This window comes from Felis catus, chromosome C2, assembly GCF_018350175.1.
Source record: "Felis catus isolate Fca126 chromosome C2, F.catus_Fca126_mat1.0, whole genome shotgun sequence".
NCBI classification, from domain to species: Eukaryota; Metazoa; Chordata; class Mammalia; order Carnivora; family Felidae; genus Felis; species Felis catus.
Genome location: NC_058376.1, coordinates 83,563,276 through 83,586,578, shown reverse-complemented (window position 1 = coordinate 83,586,578; position 23,303 = coordinate 83,563,276). Strand labels below are relative to the sequence as shown.

Genomic DNA, 23,303 nt, shown 5'->3' with positions numbered 1-23,303 from the left:
CTGAATTACTTCAACTCTTATTTCCCTAAAAGCTACTGACTGGCAGCCTTAAGTGCAGGACTCTGTGTCGTCTTAACAGGTGTATCTGTCTGCCAACCCATGCCATTATTGAGGATCTCTCTTGAGGGCCAGGCATCTGAGATTTTACAATTGACCTGCATATCTAGTGACATTAAAATGACATAGAAGCTGGGGCACCTGGGTGACTCAGTCTGTTAACCATCTGACTTCGGCTCAGGTCACGATGTCCCGGTTTGTGGGTTTGAGCCCTGCCTCTGGCTCTGTGCTGACAGCTCAGAGCTTGGAGCCTGCTTTGGAGTCTGGGTCTCCCTCTCTACCTGCCCCTCCCCCACTCGCGCTCTGTCTCTTTCTGTCTCAAAAATAAATATTTAATGAAAAATGACACAGAATCCTTTCCTTGACTTCATTTACATTTTCTGAACTAGTCCTGAAACTTGGGTCCTACAGTTAGAAGCAGATTTATAACACAGAGGTCTTGAATCCTCACTTTCCCAGAGTAAGGCTGATCCACTGATGGGCACAAAATTTGTCAACTGCTCTTAACAAAAGTTCTCGATGACAAGGAGCTCTCTCTTTCTGAGGGGAGCTCTCTGCAAATGCCACTGATGTTGTCATTGGATAGACTTTTTGGAAGTTCTTCCTGAAATCATCTGCAGAAAATGATTGCTCCTATAACTCATAAATGGTTTCTGAACACTATCTCAAAGGAAGTCAAGTATGTAAGCGATGGCCGCACCATTGACCTAAGAGCACAGCTTCCCAAGAAGAGCACTGGAAGGGCAATAAAGAAGTGGGGGTAACCTCATAACTTTGCAGATGTATCATTTTTCTCTAACTTGATGAAAAGAAAAACTACAATGTTGACTAGTGGCCTGTTTACCTGTTTATTGAATGTTTCAGGGGTGGTTATCTTACCTGTTTGTGTCCCAAAGTCTTGACAAACAGAAAGAACTCCTTGAATGTCTGCTGAATGGAACTAGATTAACTTGTTTCAGTTGAAAGCTTTGTTAAGGTTATTAGTGCTCATGAGTAAGTACATCACGTACTGTAATGTGTTCTAAATGTCCCCAGATATGTTTGTATTTTCCCTTCCTACTTTTTGTAGCAGGGAGCTGAACTGTCACACCTGATTCTAAGGCACAGAGCTTTTCACACACCAACATGTGTTTATATTTATCCTCAATGATCTAAGCATACACAGAAATCTCATTTGTAATGTTCCAAGTCCTTTTTTATCAGCTTGGAACTTTAAGCTTCTTCTAACCATAACTTTTCTATGAAAATTCAACTCACTATAAACTCTAAAACCGCTACTGCCCAAACTGTTCCAGAAGTACAGGCACAATGTGCTGCCTCTGACATGAAATAAAACTCTATTAAAGAGATTTGAAATCATATGATGAAAATAAAACGCATTGGGTAATGCAGTTACTATGTTGCTATCATTGTTGTTGCTCTTTAAGTACAGCACATGAAACAGGATCTCTTAATCTGTTTCCCCAACTTGGGGATTAGAATGAATTTCCAGTGAGCTCATTGGAAAGCTCTATCAGAGCGAAGGACAGACTCCACTCCTTGAGTCAAAATTGTGCCAAACTGAACCAAAAACCAAACAGAAGGGCTTGAAAGGATCCTGAAAACTAAGGTTCCAGGAGGGTGGGGTCTCAGGGACATGGACTCGAGTCACAGTCTAAAAAGCAGAAAGTATACTGTCAAGAAGTGGCCAGCAGGGTAGGGATGTTTACATTAAAAACAACAACAAAAACAGTATTCTGAGTCTCTGGAAAACCCCTTGTAACACTGCAATACAAGTGTTGGACGTTGAGAGGCCGGGGCACTGGACTCTGCTGAAGGTACAATTGTGTCTGGCAACAAGAGTTCTAGTCCAAAATGCACCTCTGTGATCATTAAAAAAAAAAAAAAAAAAAGGGGGGCGCCTGGGTGGCGCAGTCGGTTAAGCGTCCGACTTCAGCCAGGTCACGATCTCGCGGTCCGTGAGTTCGAGCCCCGCATCGGGCTCTGGGCTGATGGCTCAGAGCCTGGAGCCTGTTTCCGATTCTGTGTCTCCCTCTCTCTCTGCCCCTCCCCCGTTCATGCTCTGTCTCTCTCTGTCCCAAAAATAAATAAACGTTGAAAAAAAATTTAAAAAAAAAAAAAGAGGTTTTGATGGGTGAGAAGTTATTTTTTATCTCTTTCAAAGCATATAGGTCTTCCCAGACCCATCTTCCGGTCCTGTCAGATGGAACAACACTTGAAACCCTCTTGACAAGGAGCCCAAGGCTCTAACACCAAGGATTCCATGTGGTTTAAATATAAGAAAAAAAAGAAAGAAAAAAAAAACTTTATTTCCCCACCTTGCTGAGTGAATCCTTCAGCAAACTTGTCAGAAACAAAAAATGAGCCAGTTTAGTTTGTTGTTTTCCTATGCAGAAATAGGCAGCATGACAGAACCGTCACTGACCTTGAAATTGAAAAGACCTGGAGTTAGCCTCTTGGCTTAGCTACTTATAATCTGGGTGAGCAGGGACAAAGTACTTCGCCTCTCTGAAACTCAGTTTCCTCACCTGTAAAACAGAAGTGATAATGTCCGGTGACCAGGTCATTATGGTGGTTAAACAAATTGATACACAAAAGTGCTTGGCACAGAACCTGGCAGGGGACAGGTCTGTCCTGAATGTTACATATTACTCTTCTTCCCTCCTGAGGTAGGTCGCACAAACATTCCTGGCTGGTGTCCCAAAGCTGTGACTTCCAAAAGGAGCTCCCATGCGGAGCCGCGGGGAACCCAGGTGTGTGGCCTGTAGCTCCAGCCCAGCCTGCTGTCTGAAGTGGGACGAACCCGGGCAACAGGTGAGGAGGGAGGTCTCCTGGCACCTCGCCCCGCGCCCCCGTGGCTCCGCCCTCCCGCAGTCACACCGACACGGCTCCGGGCACGATCCTCCGGATGTGGGTGTAAGATTTCCTGATGGTGACACTGCCGTGGTGCGACACCCCCCGGGGCAGGACACACTCCTCCGTCAGTTTCTGGGCCTCGGGGTCCCAGCACAGCACCGTGGCGATGACCTCGTTCTTCTCGTCCCGCCCCCCAGTGATGTAGAGCCGGTTGTTGCAGGGCGCGATGCCGCAGCTGGCCCTCTCGTGGCTGAGCTGGGTCACCAGGCACCAGCTGTCTTCCAGAGGGCTGTAGGCGTACAGCGCTCTCATAGCCCCTCCTGAGGAGGAAGGGAAACACGGTGGGCATCTCACTGTTTTTCTGGGTTTCTTCCCCTTTAACCACAAAAAGCCCACTTCTGCTAGGTCAAATCTACCATCTCGCCAATGGAAATAGGAGCTTCACGGCTCTCCAGAAAGCTCTAATGGATTCTGGGGACAGCATGTCTGTGCTGGAAGCACTTCACAGAGCCCCTTAAACTCTGCTGCCAGGCGCTAATCAGGGTCTCAAGGACGACTGGCTTCACGTGGTGCCAAAATGTATCCTAAGACTGCTCCCTAGAAGAAATACCGCCTGGTACAACTGGGGCACTCGGCTCACAACCCCAGCTCTGCCACTTTTTTACTGTAACCATAAGCACTGAGGCTGCGGTGGTTGTAAGATGTCAGAAGGACCATGCTCATAAAGCACCTGCAGAAAGCCTGGTACACAGAAGCTATCGATACATGGCAGTGACTAGAGGTGGTGGCGTCTCTTTGTAGACTGAGCATGACCTGGGACGCCAGCCCAAGTTACCCATCTTAAGATGAGCTTTGAAGTCATGAGGCTGACCATAAACACACAGGAAACCTGAAGCAAGAGAGAGAAGGGGGTTTTCCTTAATCTGTTCCTGTATTCTGCCTCCAGGAAGCCTGCTCTGATTAGTTCTTGTTTGCTGAAGTTACATATTTTTGGCATCTCCTTAATCAGTAATTCTCAGTCATGGCTGCACATGAAAGTCACCTGCACATTAGAAACACCTTGCACTGTTGGGGCGCCTGGGTGGCTCAGTCAGTTAAATGTCCAACTTCAGCTCAGGTCACCATTGCGAGGTTCACAAGTTCAAGCCCGGCGTTGGGCTCTGTGTTGACAGCTCAGAGCCTGGAGCCTGCTTCAGATTCTACGTCTCCCTCTCTCTCTCTCTCTCTCTCTGCCCCTCCCCTGCTCATACTCTGTCTCTCTCTCTCAAAAATAAGTAAAACATTAAATAAAAATTAAAAAAAAAGAAACACCTTGTACTGTAGACCAACGTGCTCCCTCTCATTCTGATATAATTGCTCTGGAATAGGGCCTAGCCATGCATATTTTTGTAAAAAGCTCCCTAGGTGATTCTAGTGAGTAGTTGGTATTGAGATCCGTCGTCCTTAACAATTCCATGCCAACTGTGGTACGGCTAGCCAGGCTTTCCTTGTGGCTAAATGAAACTTTTCAGAGCCCCAGAGCAAGTGGGAAGAGTAAAATTCCCATGAACACAAAATAAGAAATAATGATAGCTACCATTCACCGGTCACTTACTGTACTGGGCACACTTCAATTTTCATACATTTGCTAATGTTTGCAGCACACTTCGTTCCTGTGGCAACTTCTGGCTCCTCCACTGGGCCCCACTGTCGGTCTATTTTGTATGTACCCTAAACGTGGGCTGTCTCTGTGTCTAGTACTACAAGGTAATTCCCACCAAGGCCTGGACCAATCCCTTCTCTTCCTTTTCAACCTCACCCACATCACCCAGGAATCCATGTGAGTTCCCAGGAGGGCCTTATCTGATCTACCCCCATGGCTGCATGGGTGGCGGACCTCAGATAAATAAGATGCCATTCATTTACTTACCAACAACATAGATGCGGTCCCGGAAACTGACAGCATTGATGCATTTAGCCTCCACCGGCATGGACGACTTTAAATTCCATTTATTGGTTGAAGGGTCATAACACTGAGTCTTGTCTGTGGCCAGCTTCCCATTGGGCCCGCCCCCAATCACATAGAGTTTCTTCTTATGGCTGGTAGCTGCGAAGGAACTGACGTGGACAAGAAGGGGTGCTGCCTGTAGAGGCACAGGGCATCAGGAGAAGCTGTCAGTCACACAGCTACAGACTGCCCCCAGACTGCTGCAGTGATTCACAGGACACAGGCCAGGAGCTCGAGAACATAAGCCTGGGCATCCTGTGCCTGAAGTCACAAGGCCTGTGGGCTTGACTCCCCTTGAGACATGAGATCAAAGCACTCATTTCCCACCCTCTCTGCAGGCTCTGGACAGGCTAGAACGGGTTCAGTGTTGGATGTTTCCAGCCTGTTTCTCCCAGAGTCCAGCTATCAGGGGAGGGAAGGTGTACATAGGAATAAGTGCTTATACAGATGAAACCAGCCACTATTTGGAGGAAAATACTTTCTCAAACATGCATATTTCTATTCACTCATGTGTTCCTTCATTCAAAAAATATTTACTGAGTGCCTACTATGTGCCATTGCCCTTATTGCTTTTATCTAGGAAGAAAAGCTGATATAAGGGTTTCAGGGGGCCATAGGTAAGCAGACTCCCACTCTGGGGCAGCATGAAGATTTTGGTATTTAGCCAGACCTGTGCTTCTACCCTGTGAACCCCAGGGCACTCAAGGGGACTTCCAAGAGCTTCTTGCCTTTTGACATGGCCCTCTTGGGTCATGGAGCAGCTATGTCATGGCACTTGACAAGTTGAGAAGATGTAGGACACACTCCTATAAAATATGAAGGGCTATATAGCAGTTTTCAGGTTGACAGGTCTTGCTTGGTTAGATGCCATGATGATGTAGCTACCTTTGCTTGTGCCTCTGATGGCCATGTTTTACACTCCCCACATGGAACATACTCTGACATACAGTCTCATAAGGAGAAAGAAAATTTGTAATTAAGAATAACCTGGAAATGCAGGAAGTGAAACTGTTTTACTCATTATTATTATTATTATTATTATTATTATTATTATTATTATGACATTTAACATGAGATCTACTCTCTTAACAAATTTTTTTTCCACATCAGACAGGTAATGTGCCAAGGTTGTAACAAGGTTTGAGGGCGGCACATGTCACACAATGGTTTGAAGACCCAATCATCACACTTATGAACTACAAAAGGATATCTCTTAACAACTTTTTAAGCATAAAATGCAGTGCTGTTATCTGTAAGCACAATGTTGTACAGCAGATCTCTGGAGTTTATTCACCTAGCATATTTACAAGGGCTAACTTCTAAACACTACCAAATGACTCTGAATCAGTAAACAGTGTAGGAAAGGGATCTCTGTATGCCCACTGGGGAGACAACAAGGGCGGATGGCATCTGAGGAGACAGACTCTGAGCTCAGACACGCAGACTGAGGTTAGAACCAAGCCTCCCCTCTACATCTGGGCTTCTTGCCAGGATAGACAGGTGCCCACGCAGAGCTTCCCCGTCTGGAAGGAAGCTGTTTCTCTGACCTGATCAGCAATGCTGAAGCAATGGCTCCTATTAAGAGGGAAGCTTTGAGCCACCAAAAATGTTCTCAGTGGGAGCAGAGAGATCAGAAAGCCATATACCTACATTGGCACATACTTCTTTTTTAAAGCTTTGAAGTAATAATACAAAATTACTCATAGAAATAATCTGCTATACCTCTGACCAGCAGTTATGGAAGGGATCATAGGTCTCCACATTGTTGATCCTCTGTAAGCCATCAAAACCTCCAATCACATAGACCTTGCCACCTAATACCACCATTTTATGCCTCCAGCGGCCTATGTTCAAATACTCAATTTGAATCCATTTGTTGATTGAAGAATTATATTTCCAAACATCATGCTGTGTCTCTTTGCCACCTAGAAGAGATACAGAGCATTTAAGAAGCCACCACATATATCAGAAACACAGCTTCCCCCATAATTTCCCACAGTCCTTAAATGCTATATCCCCAGGTCACTCCCAAACAAAAGAAATCGTGAAGGTGTGTGTGGTCTGGATGGGGAAATCGAGCCACCATAGGGGAATAGAGAAAGCCAGGTGAGGCTGGGGTGAATCGTGTACCAGACTGTGCTAGGTGTCACGTCTGTGCTGTGAGAGTTCAGAAAGAGGTGGCTGAGTGAATTGGGTCCAGAGAAGTCTCCAGGGAAGTGGCACCCAAGTGGCCTGGGTGGATGGGGGCCAGCAGGCACCTGGACTCAGTGTCTGTGCAGCCAAGGGGTAGGAAGTAAAGCAGGACAGGTAAGGTTGGACCACTGCAGTGGGGATAGGAGGACCTTGACCGGCAGGCAAATTAGGAAGTACCTTAAGTTCTGTTTGCTTGTTTATTTAGACAAATACAAACCTGGGAAAATCACCAAGAAATCTTACAAAATTGTCTTGGTTCAAATCTCTGATCTATATAAAAAACATAAGTAGGGTTTGTCCTATTGTTAAAAGATTTTATTATAGGGGCGCCTGGGTGGCGCAGTCGGTTAAGCGTCCGACTTCAGCCAGGTCACGATCTCGCGGTCCGTGAGTTCGAGCCCCGCGTCGGGCTCTGGGCTGATGGCTCAGAGCCTGGAGCCTGTTTCTGATTCTGTGTCTCCCTCTCTCTCTGCCCCTCCCCCGTTCATGCTCTGTCTCTCTCTGTCCCAAAAATAAATAAACGTTGAAAAAAAAAATTAAAAAAAAAAAAGATTTTATTATAAAAGAATTAGATACTCACAATAGATAATTTGAGAATGAGATGGTAAATATTTTTTTCAAGACAACTCTCTGAAAATACATAATTCAGTTAGGGAGAGAGACCAAGATCTTTGGGGGGATTTTAATAAAAATATTTTAACAGCTTTGTGTTTCTATTCCCCATCAGCATAGAGTATCACCAACTACTTAAAGCAAAGCATGTACTTTTCAGGGGCACCTGGGTGGCTCAGTTGGTTAACCGTCCAACTCTGGATTTCAGCTCAAGTCATAATTTCATGGTTTGTGGGTTCGAGACCCACGTTGGGATCTGCACTGCGAGCATGGAGCCTGCTTGAGATTCTCTCTCTCCCTCTCTCTCTCTGCCCCTCCCCTGCTCTCTCTCTCTCTCTCTCTCTCTCTCAAAAATAAATAAATAAAATCTAAAAAAAAAAAAGATGTACTTTTCAGACTTATAAATGTGCACTAGTGGGGCAATGTGTATCACTGATGATGCTCTGTGTCCTGGGTAAATGTTTCTCTAAGGTAGAGCCCAGAAGTGAGATTTCTAAGGGAAAGGCATGCACACCTTGAATTTTTATAGGTGTTGCCAAAGAGCCTTCCAGAGCTGTCCTGGTTGACCTTTCCCTATACCCCACTCACAGCATATATTAAGAGCATTTTTTGGCTTATTTTGTTTTGCAAGCTGATGGAGAAAAATAACACCATGGTTTGGTTTTTCCTGAGCTTCTTCTTCCATGAAGTTTCTGTTCACATAGTTCAACCATTTTTCCCTCGGGTTGTGTGCATTTTAGAGGTCTCTATTAAAAACACTGTGCGTGATATTGATCCCAATGTGACAGCGTCTAAAGTTATAAAATAACTATATACTTTCAAAGTAATGTATGCACACTGTATTAAGAAGGAAACAAAAACTCTATGAGTTTTACCTCAAGATGTAAAGAAGACCTGATTAGGTTGGAGGCATGACATGTGCATAGACGAGAGGACAGACGAGGGCTGTAAAGATGTCAGCCCTCCCCAAGTTCATCAATACATTCAGTGCCTTCAGGACTTTTCAGGGAACTTGAAGAGATCATTCTAAATTTCATTTGGAAGAGTAAATTTGGGAAAATGTCTGAGAAACTTTTGAAAAAAGAATGAACAAGGAGGATTTTCCCAGCAAATATTAAAATATACTAAAAAGCTACAATAATAAAAGCAGTGTGGTACTAGCATCAAATGAGACAAACTGATCAATGAAAAACAAGAGTACAGAACAGACTGAAAGATATAAGGATCATTAAATAAATGGTATTAGAACAATTGACTACTTAGGGAAAAATGAAGTTAGAGCCTTCTTTCACATTATAGTTAAAATAAAATTCAAAAGTAAATGGTATAAAAGTAACTGGAGAATATATGGGAGATGCTGATGATCTTGGGGTGAGGAGGGGCTTTCTAAGCATGACACAAAACGCAGAATCACATAGGAAAGAAAGTTACTATATAAAATATAAATTGAAGGTCAAAGATAACCATAGTCTGAGAGAAACTATTTGCAATACAAATAGCAAAGGACATAGAATAAGAACTGCAAAAAATTACTAAAAAGACAACCAATAAAGAACAAAGGGTAGGAATAGATAATTTTCAAAAATAAAGTGTTAGCTAATAAATATATGAAAATATGCTAACATCATTAATGATCCAAGAATGTAAATATAAACATTTTGGGGTATGAAAAAAAATGTAATTGATAATAAAAAAATGTCAGCAAGGATGAAGAAAATGGGCCATGTCATTCAACGTTGGTTGAACTGCAAACTGGTACCAGTTTAGTAACATCTACAAAAATTCTAAATGGACACATCTCATGACCACTTCCAGGAATCTCTCCAAAGAGCAGCACAAGTTCATAAATACATGTGTATTAAAATGCCTATTGCAGCATTTTTTTCCAGTGGGAAAATAAAAGCTGAAAAAATTGTATTTCATTCAATCAGTAGACTGCCCTGAAGCTGGTGGAAAGAACACTACCAATAATGATGAATAGCACTGCTGAGCTCTCCTATGTGCTTGGGATTGTGCTGTGCTTTATGTAATACATATTACATCACTTAATCCACATGACAGATCCCTTATGTCAACACGTGATGATGCCCAAAAGAGACTGTTAATTGAAGCACAAATCTCTGTGATTTAACTGTGTATAACAAGCATGACTTCATGTATTGCTCGTGTCATTTATTATTATTATTATTTTAGAGAGAGAAAGAGCATGCACGTGAGAGCTGGGGAGAAGAGCAGGGGGGAGAGAGAATCTTAAGCAGGCTCCATGCTCAGCAAGGAGCCTGTCAAGGGGCTGAATCTCATGAGCCTGGGATCATGACTTGAGCCCAAATCAAGAGTCAGATGCTCAACCGACTGAGCGATCCAGGCGCCCCCAGTGTCGCTTTTAAATAGACAACAACAAGTTTAAGTGAGGCGAAGGACAAGTTGTAGAACAACATGTGTAGTGTATGTGACAAAGACTGACTATGGTTCCCAAATCTGTCTTTTCCTCCTGTGCACACAGCTCAACTACATTTCCTAGCCCACCGCATGGGGGCTGGGACTGCAGGGGTGGGGGTATGTGGCTAGTTCTTGCTAATAGCATGCAAGAAGACTGATGCCTCATGTCCAGGCTGAGGTTGTTATGAGCAGGTATGCCTTCTCAACTTGTTCAGTGTCTCCTTCTTCCTCTAATGCATCAAACTTGAAGACCACGTGTGGAAAACAGCAGCATCATAAGATGCAAAGAACCTCGGTCCCCGAATGACTGAGTGAAGGAGGTCCACACCCCCCCGTGCCCACATACTACTGCCATAATTCGCTGAGATTTAGTGTTTGTTACAGCAGCTGGCATTACTTACTCTAAGCCAATATAAAACTATTTTTGTAAAAAAGTTAAAACGTATAGGATTGTAATAGCACAGAGAAACTGCCATATTTTACTTTACACCCTGTATTATTTGAATCTTCTACAACAATCAAAAAAATACTTCTACAAGATAAATGAAAGCTATAATCTAATCTATGGTATTAACATACCCAGGGAAGAACTGACCTGCCCTTGACTTTGGAGGAAGCCAGTTCTGCAAAGAAGCTCTTCCCCAAACAAGTTCAGATTAGAAAAAGCCTCCAAGAGAGGACAAGGTATGCTTGTCTCCTTCCTTGGGGCTCCCAGAAGAGCTGGGTGACTTTTGATGTCACTGGGAGAGGGTGGGACTCACAGAACCTGGGTTGGAACCCTGTCTGACATTTACCAAGGTATGACCTGTCTTTAGATATGTTCCATAATCTTTCAGAGCCTCCATTTTCTCCATTTGTAACTTGGAGATTAAAATCACCTACCTGACAGAGTTGGTGTGACAGGCAAATGATGAAATGCCACCAAAGTGAAAATTCACCTACTGTGCTGTTAAAATGGTACAGATTTTGTCACTTAATAAATATTTATTATTTACTATGTAGCTAGGCACAGTACTAGGTACTGACAATATAGTATTGACTCTTGTAGAAGTGAAGGACTAATGGGAATGGGGCATAGTGTAATTGTAAATAATTAAGCCAATAACTTAGAAGAGAGAAATGAGGGGTGCTGGGTAGCTCAGTCAGTTGAGCATCTGACTCTTGATTTCAGCTTGGCATCGTGATCCCAGGGTTGTTGTATCAAGCCCACAACAGGCCCCGTGCCGAGTGTGGAGCCTGCTTGGGATTCTCTCTCTTTCTCTGTCTCTCTGTCTCTCTCCCTCTGCCTCTCTCCCCCCTACTTTTGCACGTTCTCTCTCTCTCTCTCTCTCTCTCAAAAAAAAAAAAAAGAAAGAAAGAAGTGTGAAATGAAAAAGTACTATGTTCTACTGGAGCATCTAAAAGTATGACAGTAAACTTGAGCTGAGGTTCAGGTCTGGGGAGAAGAGCAGACATTTTTATTCATTACTGTATTCCCAGTGACCAGCTCAGAACCCTACACCTAGAGCAAACACCAAATAAACTCTAGTATCAGTTTACTTCTTCCTTTTCCATGAAGGACTGGACCTGTCTGCCTGCTACCCCAGATCCTAGTACAATACTGCTCACAGGTTAGTGTCCATTAAGTAATAATGTGCTCTCCCAGATAAGACCCCCTGGGTTTCTCTATGCTGATCCAGTCAGAGTTAGAACATTGCCATTCACAGTAATTCTTGTAAGATGGTGGCCTGGCTCTCACTCAGGAAAGTACATTGTGCCACTGGGGCTTGCTTTGGCATCATGTGGCTCCTGCTTACCTGAGATGTAGACCTCATTTTTCAATGTCACGCATGCAAACTCCACCCACTTCTTGTTCTCACTCTCCAGCTCATGCTCCGTCATGGGGAGCTTGGCCACCTCCAGGCGGCTGCGCCTCAGGGGGTCCAGGCAGGTTACCTCCGCCACAAACCGTTCATCCTTTGTGCAGCCACCAATGATCATGAATACCTCAGACTGAAACTCATGCATCCTGGGCTTGGTGCGCTCAGAAATGATCTGGAAAAGCAACGGGAGTACATAAAGGCAGGATGACACAGAGGTTCAGAGACTAGGCTATGGAGCCAGACAGAGAAGAGCCCAATTCCCAACTCTGCCACCATATGACCAGGTGACCTCACCTCCTTGAGCCTCAGTTTCATCATCTGTGTAATGGGAATTTTAGCGGTAACTACCTCATAGGTTTGTTGTGAGGATTAAATGGTATCATACACATGGTGTGCTTGGCCTGAAAGGGGCCTAGTGTATAACAGGTACTCAACAAAGGCTACCTATTGTTGCTTTTGCTGCTGTCTTAAGAAATCCAGGTCCATTTACATTAAATGCACTTCTTGCCTCACCAGGGCTTGAATCCTGAAATTTCATTTTTGGCCACCTTCCACTCTCTCCTGGTTTCAATTTCTTGATAATATCCCAGACTTTGCTCACCACCCGACCTCTTCTGAAAGAGAAGTCCTGATAGTAGGCACCTAAGAGCACTTAGAGACTTAGGAAGGAAAAACCAAAAGGGAGCACGGTGTGGCTGGGAAGGTTGGAGGACTGGGTTCCAACACCAAAGATATGACCCTTCAGAGCCTTGAACAAGCAAATACACCCACACCACAGATATTTGAACCCAGCTTAAAGAACAGAGGTTTGTAAATCAAACACACCAGAGTTTGGCCCTGGTTTCATCACGTATGGCCATGTGACCTTGGAGAAGCAACACAATCTCTGCAAATGCCTGTCATCACTTCTGTGCCATCAGGTCATTGTGAGCACTCATGAAGTCATGACGTAGAGGGATGAGCAGAGCACCTGGCACATGCACAGCCCTTAACAGGTAGTCATGGTGGTAGGAGCAGCTGGAGATGTCATATCGGCATTCTTAGGGAAAGGGGACGCCTTCCCTCCTCCTGGTTCCATCTGTCCCTTAGGCTCAGTGGGGAAGGTTCTGCAGGTGGGTTGATGGGAGACAGAGAGGCAGCACCCATTTCCCAGATGACCAAAGCGGATTTTTCCTGCAAGGTCAAGCTGACCTAACACAGACTATGAAGCTTCAGTCTTGACCACAGATGCAACAAACAAGTTACAGTAGCAAAAACTGCACCCTAAGTGGTGAATCCAATCAATGGTCACAAGTAATCAGGCCAGCCAAATCCAACCTCTACTTGTCCATCACAGACTTCGTTTTTTTTGTACCAAAGAGTCAAATACAGTAAATTTTGCATCCTCAATTCATGGCCATAAAGTCTGTGGCAGGACTCTCTTCTGGGGGCCAGCAGAAAGTGAGGATGTGTGGGGCAATGGGCAGAACCTGAGGGCATTGACAGTGGAAAAGACAACTGAGATAAAGGTGGGAGGGGTGGTCCTGGGAACTTGGAGGCACTATGAGAATACCAAGCTGGCAGGACAGGAGCTGAGAGAGGAGCACCAAAGACAGTTTTTGCCACTCTGTGATTTTCTTTCCAACTATCTACCCTGGTTCACAGCACAACCTCTCATGAGGATTAGGGATTGTAGGGCAATGCTTGGAGGACAGCAATGGGTTCCTCCCAGAACTGGTCCCCACGTGACCTTTATTCCAGCTCTGAGAGCCATGCCTCAGCCTCCCTCCAAAGCCCCCTATCTTCTTCATAGTGACTGCTTTCCTGCCTCAATAGCCTGCTGGCCAGTAGGGGACTCGACTGTGATCTTACTCCTGATTCCCAGACTGGTACCCCATTCCTGAGTCCTGGGCTATGTAAGACTCTGCTCCAATTGACTAAAACCCCTGCATTTCTGCCTGCTATCGGGATCCCCACCTAATATTTGTCCTTGATTTCCCACACCACTTCCCCATCCACTTACCTTTTAAGTCATTGGCACTGTTTGTAATGTCCCATTGTCCTTTTCTCCAAGAGCCTATTCTTGACTTTCTTTTTTTTTTTAATCTTTATTTATTTTTGAAAGACAGAGAGAGAATGGGAGCAGGGGAGGAACACAGAGAGAGGGAGACACAGAATCCGAAGCAGGCTCCAGGCTCTGAGCTGTCAGCACAAAACCCAATGCGGGGCTTGAACTCACAAACCTGGAGATCATGGCCTGAGCCGAAGTCAAATGCTTAACCGACTGAGCCACCCAGGTGCACCAGAGAGAGAGAGAGAGAGAGAGAGAGAGCGCGCGCAAGCGTGCACGCACACGCGCACACAAGTGGGGGAGGGGCAGAGAGAGAGGGAGGAGACAATCCCAAGAAGGCTCTACACTGTTGGCACGGAGCCCGATGCAGGGCTCGAACTCATGAAACCATGAGATCATGACCTGAGCTGAAACCAAGAATCAGACACTTAACTGACTGAGCCATCCAGGTGCCTCCTGACTTTCCACACATGTTCCCACAGTCCTGAATTTCCCCATCATAGCACTTTGCATACTTCTTTGTAATTTACTAGAAGATCCCTGAGGGCAAGAACAGCCCTTATTCTTAAATGGATTCTCAGCATCAAGAACAGTGCTTGGAGGTTGTGAGTTTCTATAAACCTTTGTTGAATGAGTGAATGAATGAATGAATGAATGAATAGGAGAGCTAGGTAACTCAGGACCTGATACAGATATTTTTTTCCAGTCTAGATCACTGTTGTAAACAGCTTCCTCAGTGGTACCCAGCAATCCCCACCTCAGGATATTTACATTTTATGTTGTTCTCCCCACATTATTCCAGGGTTGGTCCCTGGGCCAACAGAATACAGCAAAGGTGATGGTATATCTCTGCTGAAACTAGGTTATCAAAAGCACTATAGCTTTAATCTTGATTGCTCTCTCAGTTTTTCTGGGGCCATTTGCTCTGGGGAAAGCCAGCTGCTATGGAGAAGCCCATCTGGCAGAAACTGAGGCTTCTAGCCAATAGCCAGCAAGGAACAGACACCTCTCAACAATCCTATGCATGAGCTTGGAAGTTGATCCTCCAACCCCGCTTGAGCATTGAGATGACCGCAGCCCCAGCTAATGGCTTGACTACAACTTCGTAAGAGACTATGAACCAGAACCACCCAACTAAACCACTAAGCCTAGATTCCTGCCAGCTGTGAGATAATAAATGTTTGTTGTCTTAAACTGTAAAGTTTTGGATAATTTGTTGCACCGCAATAGAAAACTAATACAGGCATCTAGTTGATGGAATTGCTGGGTATTAAGACCTGCCTTATCACTTGGCACCGCAGGACTCCTCAGTGGTGGCACTATTATCAAACTGTAAACACAGCTACATTTGGCAAAATATTAACTCCAAAGGCATGAGACATGCCTGTCTGAAGTCAGAGACGTGCAACTTTGTTGCAGACACACAGAAGTGTTTGCCAAAGAATCGCATGCAACAATCAGGCCTAACCAGTTTATTTTCAGATTGTTAAAAACAGAACAGGCAGGGGCAACTTGGGTGTCTCCGTCCCTTAAGCGTCCGACTTCGGCTCAGGTCATGATCCCACAGCAGGTGAGTTCGAGCCCCATGTTGAGCTCTGCGCTGACAGCTCAGAGCCTGGAGCCTGCTTCAGACTCTGTGTCTCCCTCTCTCTCCTTGCCCCTCCCCCTTGTTCTCTCTCTCCCTCTCTCTCTCTCCCTCCCTCCCTCAAAAAATAAACATTAAACATTGTGGATCGTGGGTTTGAGACCCCTGTCGGGCTGATAGCTCAGAGCCTGGAGCCTGCTTCAGACTCTGTGTCTCCCTCTCTCTCTTTGCCCCTCCCCCCGTTCTCTCTCTCTCTCTCTCTCTCTCTCTCTCTCTCTCTCCCTCCCCCCTCCCTCAAAAAATAAACATTAAAAAATTTTTTTCAATAGAACAGGCAGTTTCACCTTACTGACTACTCATTAACAGGGCCTGTACTAGAGGACCAACAGAAGTGATCATATTGCTTCAACAAAGCTGTCCTCAAGGCTGAGCCTTTGCCCCCTCTGTCCTCAGGAATGAATGACACCACACATGTCAGAGCAGTCTTTGGTACAGATCAAGGTGGTCGCAGGAAATTTAGGAGGTAATTAAATACAGGAGAAACTTTCTCTGCCCCAAAAGACTTCTCTCAGTGAAGGTACTGGCTACCACCCCTAAATCAAATGTGGATTGACATCTGCTTTTAGGGTTCTAAAATATCCCACCGCTGCCACCTCCATGAGCTTAGGGGAGGAACAAGGTTAAAAGGGAGAGATAATGATAGGGCAAGAAGGGTTCAAGTTTGGAAAAGGAAGGTTAAGGGGAGAAGTGTGTTCAGAGACTAGCCTCCAGGCTTTCACTACTATTCTGAGGAGTAAACCCAAGATCATTCAGGCAGCAAACATACGGGGAGTTTCAGGGAATCATCTGGCAATGAGACCCTGATTCGAAGATCACTGTGTTTGGTTGGTTCAGCTAGCAAGACTGTAACATGGGAATGAGAAAGTGCCCTGGGGAGGATTTAGGACAATAAATCAGCAACCCTAGGACACAGTGAAAAGAGAAATGTTAGCTTCAGAGAAGGAAAATGCTTGGTTGTGGGAGACAGAGCACCATAAAGGAACTGCAGAAGAACGAGAACAGTCTTCATCTGTGGGGTCTTACACCATGAGCCGGACGCTGCTAACCACATCACGTTCATTACCTTACTTAATTCTCAAAACAACTGGTATCAGTTGGTAGACATCATTATCTCCACGTTACAGGGCAGGACAGAGCTTTAAAGCAGCTAGGTAGCTTACCCAAGGTCACACTGTCAGTAAGTTGTACAGTCAAGATTAAAACTCAGATCTACCTAAACGCAAGCCCAAGTTCCTGCCACTGGAAACTCTTCCAGATAGAAGACTTCTGTCTCCCACTCTCCCCCACGCTGTAAACACCGAAGTCAGAGCACATATTTCAGAGCAGCAATTTTGCAGAAGGCATAGTACAGATATTTTATAGAAGAGGAAAACCTTTATCACCTGCATTTCAGGGACTTAGGAAACAGGAAGCAGAAATAAAAATAGCTAGAATACTGGAAGTGTAGTTGATCAAGACCCTGAACTGAGAGCAGCTGCAGAGACTGACACAGTCTGCAATTTTATGAGAGCTTTAATGCCCGGTGCTGAGCCATCTGCCAGTGACCCACATATCCAGCATAGGGCAGGGCCCATATGGTTGCCTAGACTCCTACATCTGTGTACTCATCACTGTTCATCTGCTTACTGTCTTGGCTGACAGACCATCAATTTCATAAGGCAGAAACTGTTTCTGTAGTGCCCAGGGCCATATCTGGCAAATAGCTGGTGTTTAGGACTTATTTACAATAACTAAATATATACATACATACAAACATACATACATACATACATACATACATATAAAGCTTATTAAAATATATGGGATGCTGTTAAAGTGGTACTTAGGGGGAAATTTATAGCACTGCTGGCAATACTAGAAAAAAAAAAGAAGGTTCTCAAATCAAGGACTTCAGCTCCCACTTAAAAAAAAATCAAAGAAAATTAGGGGTGCCTGGGTGGCTCAGTAGGTTAAGTGCCAGACTTCAGCTCAAGCCGTGATCTCATGGTTCATGGGTTCAAGCCCCACATCGGGCTCTGTGCTGACAGCTCAGAGCCTGGAGCCTGCTTCAGATCTCTGTGTGTGTCTCCCTCTCTCTGCCCCTCCCCCACTCACACTCTGTCTGTGTCTCAAAAATAAATAAACATTAAAACAAATTTTTTTTAATCAAAGAAAATCAAACCCAAAGCAAGCAGAGAAAGAAAATAATCAAGATCGGAGTACAAATAAGCGAAATAAACTATAAAAACAAATGAAACCAGAAGCTGTTTCTTTGATAAAATTGATAAGCCTCTAACCAGACTGATCAGGGGGGGGAAAAAAAAGAGAAGACACAAATTACCAATATCTAGAATGAGAGATGTGACAGCACTATGGATTCTATAGTTATTAGAAGGATAATAAAGGAATACCGTAAGCAACTTTATGGCAATAAGTTCCACAACTTCTTTGAAAGACACAAACTACCAAAGCTCATTCTGGAAGAAATAGATAACCCTATATCTACTAAAGAAATACAGTTTATAGCTAAAAACCTCACAAAGAAAACTCCTGGTTCTGATAGTATCACTGGTAAATTCTGCCAAACATTTAAGGATATATTTGCAGAGTGAACCAATGACAGCAGATCTGAGGGCAACAAAGAATGAGAAGAGGACACACAGGAAAAGAAGGAGGCTCCTAGGGGCCTCAGAAAGACAATTTCTAAACCACCTGTGGCTAGATTTCTATCAATGGCCTAATGAAGTTTTGGTAGCCTATCCCAGATCTACTGGACAGTGGTATATATGTCTGTGTGTGTGTGTGTGTGTGTGTGTGTGTGTGTGTGTGTGTGTTCATGTATATAAGCTTTAAATACACTATCCCTATAGTATTATTTCCTGATAGTTTTGTTCCTCTCCACTAAGCCTATTTTTGTCTTTATAAAGATTTGAATAAAACATTTCTTCAGAAATTTGTTAAGCAGAACCAGGAACATCCAAATGATACATGTATTCATCATCTTGGTACTCATTTCTTCATTCAACAAACATTTACCAATCACTTACTCTACACCAGGGATTCTCCTAAGGTCTGGAGATGAAAAGTCCCATAAGATAGATTTCCTACCATTACAAGTTCCCAATATAGAGATATTTACAGATGAGGAACACAATGGTTACCACGCAGTGGTTGGCGCTACGATAGAGCAATGCACCAGGAACTATGAGAAGAGAGAGGTCTCTGAAGAAGGTGATGCTTTAACTTTTTGAAGCCAGAGTAAAAGTTAATTAGATGGAGAGAGGAAAAGGCATTTGAACAGCACCTCATTCTCCTGCAATAGAGGGTGAAAAGGCACGTCCACTTTGGGGAATTGCAAGCAGAGCATTAGCGTGTAGCAGAAAGGGAGAGGTTGGAGATGGAGCTAGAGAAGTGGGCAGGAGGTGAAGAGTGTAGGGCCAGGCTCTGGGAGATGTGGGAGATGCAGGAGGGAAGGCTCAAAGGAGGAGACTTCAAAAGGGAAGGGCTGGAGAAGGTGCAAGGGCTTAGGACACGTTTACACAGCTGAATGCGACTGCGGCTCCTAAGGAACACCTAGAGCCATTTGTCCAGGGCCAGATCGTCCTTCACACCTGACCCTTCCTAGTGGTATAGAAACCAATTAACTCAAAATTCAACCTTGAAAAAAGCTAAACCATTAGCCTGATTAACACACTTGCTTAGCTGACTTTATGCACGTAGTCTTTAGCAATTATCCTAATAAAAAGAAGCTTCATTCTGCAGTCGGGCCTCATTCCGACTTGAGTATGGGGAACTTCACTTAACTGCATTTTGTTTTCGGACTCCTCTTTTGCGACTCCGGCCATACTCCCTGCAACAGGAGCTCAGGCAGGAAGTGTGTGGGCTTGATCCTGGGAGTCACGGGGAGCCACGAAGAGGGTAAGCCCAAGAACACAATGATGAGGCTTGAGTTTTAGATTATCCAGCTGGTGAATGAATTGGAGGGAGGCCAGACTGAGGGCAGGAAGGTGAGTTTTGAGGAATTTTTGGAAATTCGGAAAGGAAACAACGACAGTCTGAACCAAGGTAACATTCACAGGATATCCAAGAGACTCGCAGTTCCCAGAGCGGGCAAACTAGGAAAGCTGTGCTCCTGTGGAATGGTGACTGAACAGGGCACATTCTGTCCTGTGTACGTCACCCCCACCAACCTCTACCCTTAAGCCCTGGGTAGAGGAAGGATGTGCTGGGCATGGTGCTGAGCAATTTCCTATCTCACTCAATCCTCTCAGTAGCTGTTTATGATGCAGTATCATCCCCATTTCACAGATCAGAAATCCAGGGCATCTGGAACTGCCTGACTCAAACCGTAGACGGTGTGGCAATTGTCTTCACCGTGAAGTAAAGTTCTGTAAGCCAGCCTCACCTATATTTCTGTGAGGCCCGCAGACTCCTTTACCTCACTGGTTAGCTAGTGTCGCTCATCGTCAGCTCACCTCATTGCCTGAAAGGTGGTACATCCTGGCTTCCTGAAGCAGCGGGAAGACCTCCGGGCACTGTCTGATGAGAGGATCTGCCTCCACCGTCTCCACAAAGTACCACGGGTCCAGCAGTGGCAAGCGCACATTCTCAAGGAGGTAGGGGAGCAAGCAGAGTCGTTCTGCCTGTTTGTGTCGGACCCAATTCATCACAGTCTCAAACACCTGAGCCTCCTCTGTTACATACAGCTCATCACTCTTCAAGATGTGGTACAGAGTGTCCACGGGAAGCTCTAGGAACTCCTCAGAGTTCAGAATCTGCACAAAGTTTTGGATGATGTAATTTTGCACCTGCTTTTTCAGGCTGTCCAAGGAGTGTGTATCTGCCAGCCTCAGTATTCCAACACAGTTTTCTGGATTCAAGGCTTCTGTTAGGAAGCTAGCACAGGCATCCACCATCCGCAGGAACTAAGAGAACAGAAGGGAGGCAAATCAGGCCAGAAAACCATTAGTCCCCAAGGAGGTTTATCAGGGAGTTGTGTGTAGCAACAAAAAATTAGAACAATCCCAATGACTGACAATAGGGGACTATAGCTAAAGAAATGATAGTACATTCTTGTTTTCAACAGCCCTGTAGTCATTAATAAAGTATGTACAAGAATATTAAATGACATAGAAAATGTTCATAATGTACTGAGTTTAAAAATTTGTTCACTGAACCTGATCAAGCTTCTAGATTTAATCAGCAATTTACAGGAAATACAGCAGAAAGAGGAACATGTTAAATGATGCCATGGGAATATACCATCAGCAAAATCCAGACTGTGAGAAACTTTACGGAACAGCCAGTTCAATTTCTTCAACAAATACATCACAAGGCTGAGAGAGAGAGACAGAGAGGAGGAACCTGAAAACGCACAGAGATGTAAGAGACACATCAAGCTAGTGCAAAGTATGGACTTTATTGGGATCCTTAATTCAGGTTATTATTCATTTTAAGTGTGGTAATGGTATTGTGATTATGTTTAAAGAAGAATCCTTGTCTTTTAGAAATATATACTAAAACATTTGCAGCTGAAATGAGAAAAGCACTTCACAAAACCATAGGTATGTTATAATCCACTTTTTATTGAAAATATGGGACACAGGCATAAAAATAAAGGCTGAAGTGTGTACACCAAAATATTAACAGGTATGATAACTCAGGAGACCAGGTATCTTAGGATAATTTTTGCTACAGTAACAAACAACCCCCAAATCTCAGATGCTGACAAGAATAAATGATTATCTCTCACTCACATTATATGTCCTACAGGAGTCTTCATTCCAAGATGACTGAAAAGCCCTTGACTGAGATATATGCCAGTGTTATGACAGAAGGAGAAAAAAGACAGCAGAGCTACCGAAAGGCTCTTAAGTTTTAGCTCAGAAGTTGCACATGCCATTTCCACTCACACCTAACCAGCCAGAGTAAGTCACGTGGCAAAACCTGTTGTCAAGGAAAAAATAATCCTCCCAACAGTCCCATAAGGATAGAAAGGGAATATACTGTATAAATAATACAAGGTACTACACTCTCTAATAAGACTCTGAGAATTTCTCTTCCTTTTTTTTTTTTACATACTTTATAAATCCTCTAAAATGAAGTAGCACTTCTGCAATTTAAAAGTTCATTTGTAAAATCGTTGGTTTATGTGTCTTAGTTTTAAATGATCATCATCCTCATAAAAATATGAGTCCCTTCTTGGTTTCAACTCAGGAAATGATCTCACTGTTTGTGAGTTTGAGCCCCACGTCAGGCTCTGTGCTGATAGCGTGGAGCCTACTTGGGATTCTCTCTCTCTCCCTCTCTCTGCCCCTCCCCTGCTCACTCTCTATCTCTCTCTCTCAAGATAAATTAAAAAAACTTAAAAAAAAATGAGTCCCTTATGTTTATATAGCACTTAACACTTTACAAAGCACTGCCATATCCATTATATTACTTAATATTCATTTTCCAGATGAGGTGTCTCAAATGCATCAGTTCATTCTTTTTTTCATTTTTAATTTTAATTCCAATATAATTAACATACAGTGTTACATTAGTTTCAAGTGTACGATATTCAAATGTATCAGTCCATTCTTACTCACTGTTCTCTGGAGCTTAGCTTTGAACACATCCAACTTCCTATCCCCACTCCATATCCACTGGGCTCCATGGAGAGTCAAGGTCTCAGTGTTCTTGTGTTGATGAATTAACAGGGAAAGAGGGAGGCTGAGTGGAGAGGACCTGGCAGGGAGGGCCAATTTGAAGGCAGGGCCCAGTGACAGTATGAATGGGACAGACCTGCACTGGGACGGATGTAGCCTGCAGAGAAGAGGCTCCAGTGACAGGAGCTGAGGGTAGCAGAGTTGTGGGGCCTGAAGGGTGGGGGCAGGGGCAGGACTGGTCTTAGAATGATTGGGCTTTGGTCTTCAGTCCAGTGCATTCTAGGGGGCACACATCCCTGATTTTTGGATCAATCCCAATTGCAACATATTACCTTTCCATGTCAGAACTCTCGTTCCAATTGTCAGTTTAGAAAACATTGACCGAGGGTCAGGGGCGCCTGGGTGGCTCAGTTGGGTAAGTGTCCAACTCTTGATTTTGGCTCAGGTCATGATCTCACAGATTTGTGAGATCGAGCCCTGCATCAGGCTCTGCGCTGACAGCATGAAGCCTGCTTGGGATTCTCTCTCTCCCTCTCTTCGCCCCTGCTCCCCCCCCCTCCCCGCTTTCTCTCTCTCTCAAAATCAATAAATAAACTTTAAGAAAATTGACTGAATTTTCAATGAAATGTTGGAGTAGCTTTAATTCTACCTCAGACTGCCCTGTCAGCTGGCTCCAGCCATGGCCTGCAGATCTACTCCTCGCATGAGCAACTGTAGAAACGGTTGAGACTGAGAACTCTAACACCTGTTGAGTTGTCTGCAGATTTTCAGTTCAAAGAGTAAAAATATACATCTGAGACCAAGCCTTGTTGAGCCCTCAGAACCTGTCACCAGAGCCGTATGTGGCCCTGCCCACAGAGATATCTATGAGCGCTAAAAGGGAACTCACTTTTGTGACAGCCTCTAGTGTAAATAGCACATACACTATTCCAGTGTTTGCATAAGAAGAAGATGGTATGAAAATAAAACAGATTTT

The 23,303-nt window shown here is 44.3% G+C and overlaps 1 protein-coding gene and 1 non-coding gene across 12 annotated transcripts in view; both read right to left on the bottom strand.

Annotated features, from left to right (window-relative positions):
* Window positions 1-23,303, bottom strand: part of KLHL6 (kelch like family member 6) — a 217,883-nt gene that overhangs the window by 107,204 nt on the left and 87,376 nt on the right. For 6 of the 11 annotated variants that reach the window (XM_045037212.1, XM_045037213.1, XM_045037211.1 and 3 more), the window contains 5 exons: window positions 20,156-20,605; window positions 11,941-12,178; window positions 6,623-6,825; window positions 4,823-5,036; window positions 2,102-3,233 (listed from right to left, as the gene is read on the bottom strand). In XM_045037212.1, the coding sequence (XP_044893147.1) occupies window positions 2,932-3,233; window positions 4,823-5,036; window positions 6,623-6,825; window positions 11,941-12,178; window positions 20,156-20,605 (1,407 nt within the window). In that variant the 3' untranslated portion in view covers window positions 2,102-2,931. Of the gene's footprint in view, window positions 1-2,101; window positions 3,234-4,822; window positions 5,037-6,622; window positions 6,826-11,940; window positions 12,179-20,155; window positions 20,606-23,303 lie in introns of those variants that run through there. The other 5 variants (XR_006585214.1, XR_006585215.1, XR_002162608.2 and 2 more) reach the window with 4 other exon arrangements.
* On the bottom strand, window positions 6,005-6,108 carry LOC111556463. Its single transcript, XR_002735935.1, has one exon. It is a non-coding gene; the product is annotated as a small nucleolar RNA U13 (small nucleolar RNA).